Here is a 1,676-nt window from a genome sequence, read left to right on the forward strand (position 1 = left end):
TATTTATAATTTGAGAAAAACAAATATGTGCATTAATATTAAGAAAGATAAATATAAATTAAGAAATGGAAGAAGAGAGAACTTCATTTAATTTCCAAACATATATATACCTTTTTATTAATGAACAATGGTGTATACTTCTACATCTAATAGCAAGAAAAACAAGCAATAATTTTTCTATAATAACATATATTCAAATATTCAATCACCTTAATTAAGTATTTCATATATCTTCCTAATTATAACAAAAACAAGAAAAAGAAAATAAGAAAAAAAAAGTAGGGACAAAAGAGAGGAAGATAAGAACACAACAATTATTAATTAAGCTACTATATTCACATCTTTTTTTTTTTCTTTCTTTTTTTTCCCCTACATCAAAATTGCATATCTCATGCTATCACTTACCATGAGATGATTCATCTCAGAAATCTGAGAGAATTCACCAGTAGTAACCCAAATCCCATCAGAACCATTAACCCTAGGATGAGAAACACATGATAGTATTGAAATTGGTGCTTGAAGTATGCTATGTATAATTGAGAATCCACCATGCCCTCTTCTTCCATTTTCATGTCCAAAAACATGAATCTCAACTCCATTCGCGCCCTCAAACATGCTCTCATCGGCCACTTTCGAACTCTTTTTCGTACTCTGGAGATTTCTCGCCACAGCGGCCAAAACGCGCCACATCTTATATCCTAAACCCTAAATTCTACGAATATGTGTACAATAAATGTTGTACTATATGGTGTAGAGCTCTTGTTTAGTATTTAGTAGGATTTTGAACTCTTAAAAGAGAAGTTCAAAGGGTTCAAAGGATATAGAATAATGTTGTACTACTTACTAGTGCTTGTGTTTATCTCACACAAAAAAAAGCTTGTTGGTGCCTTTGAGTTTTAAAGTGGCAACTAGGATCAATTGCAAACATTTCTTCTTTTCCCATTAATCAAAATGTGGGGCCTATTAAGCCCAACTTGCCGACAAAGCTGCCTAATTGTACAAAAAAGTTGACCTTTTTATGTTAAAATGCCACACATGTTCTCATATTTTTGTACATTAATTAATTAAATAAATTGATTCATTCACTTTTATTATTATTATTATAATTAATTAATTAATTAATTAATTATAATAATAATAATAAAAGTGAATGAATCAAATAAAAAGAAGGAATTTGAAGGTATAGCTTTTTAACACTAGAGATAGAATTGATCATTCAGGTATGCAACTTGATTATTAAGGGTCCCCTCATCACTTGAATTGCCTTTGATCACTAAAAAATAAAGTTAAGTTGTTGCTTCAGATCTTATCGGAATTGGGTATCATAATCAATCATTTGATTAAAAACTTCATCATACAATCATAACCGTAGATGATGATCACAAATATTATCTATCTATATATATTGGTTTTTAGTTGTTTTACTAGAAAGATCAATTAATTAATAATCAAAATAATGCAAAGTAGTTTTTCTACTTTTTCTTTGGTGTGATCCCCACAAATGGTAGAGTCAATAGAGGTACCAAAATTGTGATGGAGACCCATGTGGTGGTGGGTATGTCAAATGTGTGTACTATTGCTCCACTAAGGAACATAACCCTCAAATACTTTATTTTATTTTATTTTATTTTATTTATCAACTTTAATTTGTGGAAAACCTAATTAAATATGTAGAT

General features: G+C 29.4%; 1 protein-coding gene across 1 annotated transcript; it reads right to left on the minus strand.

Moving 5' to 3' along the window:
- On the minus strand, positions 173-892 carry LOC110264810. Its single transcript, XM_021107089.1, has one exon. The coding sequence runs from the start codon at positions 688-690 to the stop codon at positions 370-372; it is 321 nt and encodes a 106-aa protein (XP_020962748.1). The 5' UTR covers positions 691-892; the 3' UTR covers positions 173-369.

This window comes from Arachis ipaensis, chromosome B07 (assembly GCF_000816755.2).
Source record: "Arachis ipaensis cultivar K30076 chromosome B07, Araip1.1, whole genome shotgun sequence".
Taxonomy (NCBI): Eukaryota; Viridiplantae; Streptophyta; class Magnoliopsida; order Fabales; family Fabaceae; genus Arachis; species Arachis ipaensis.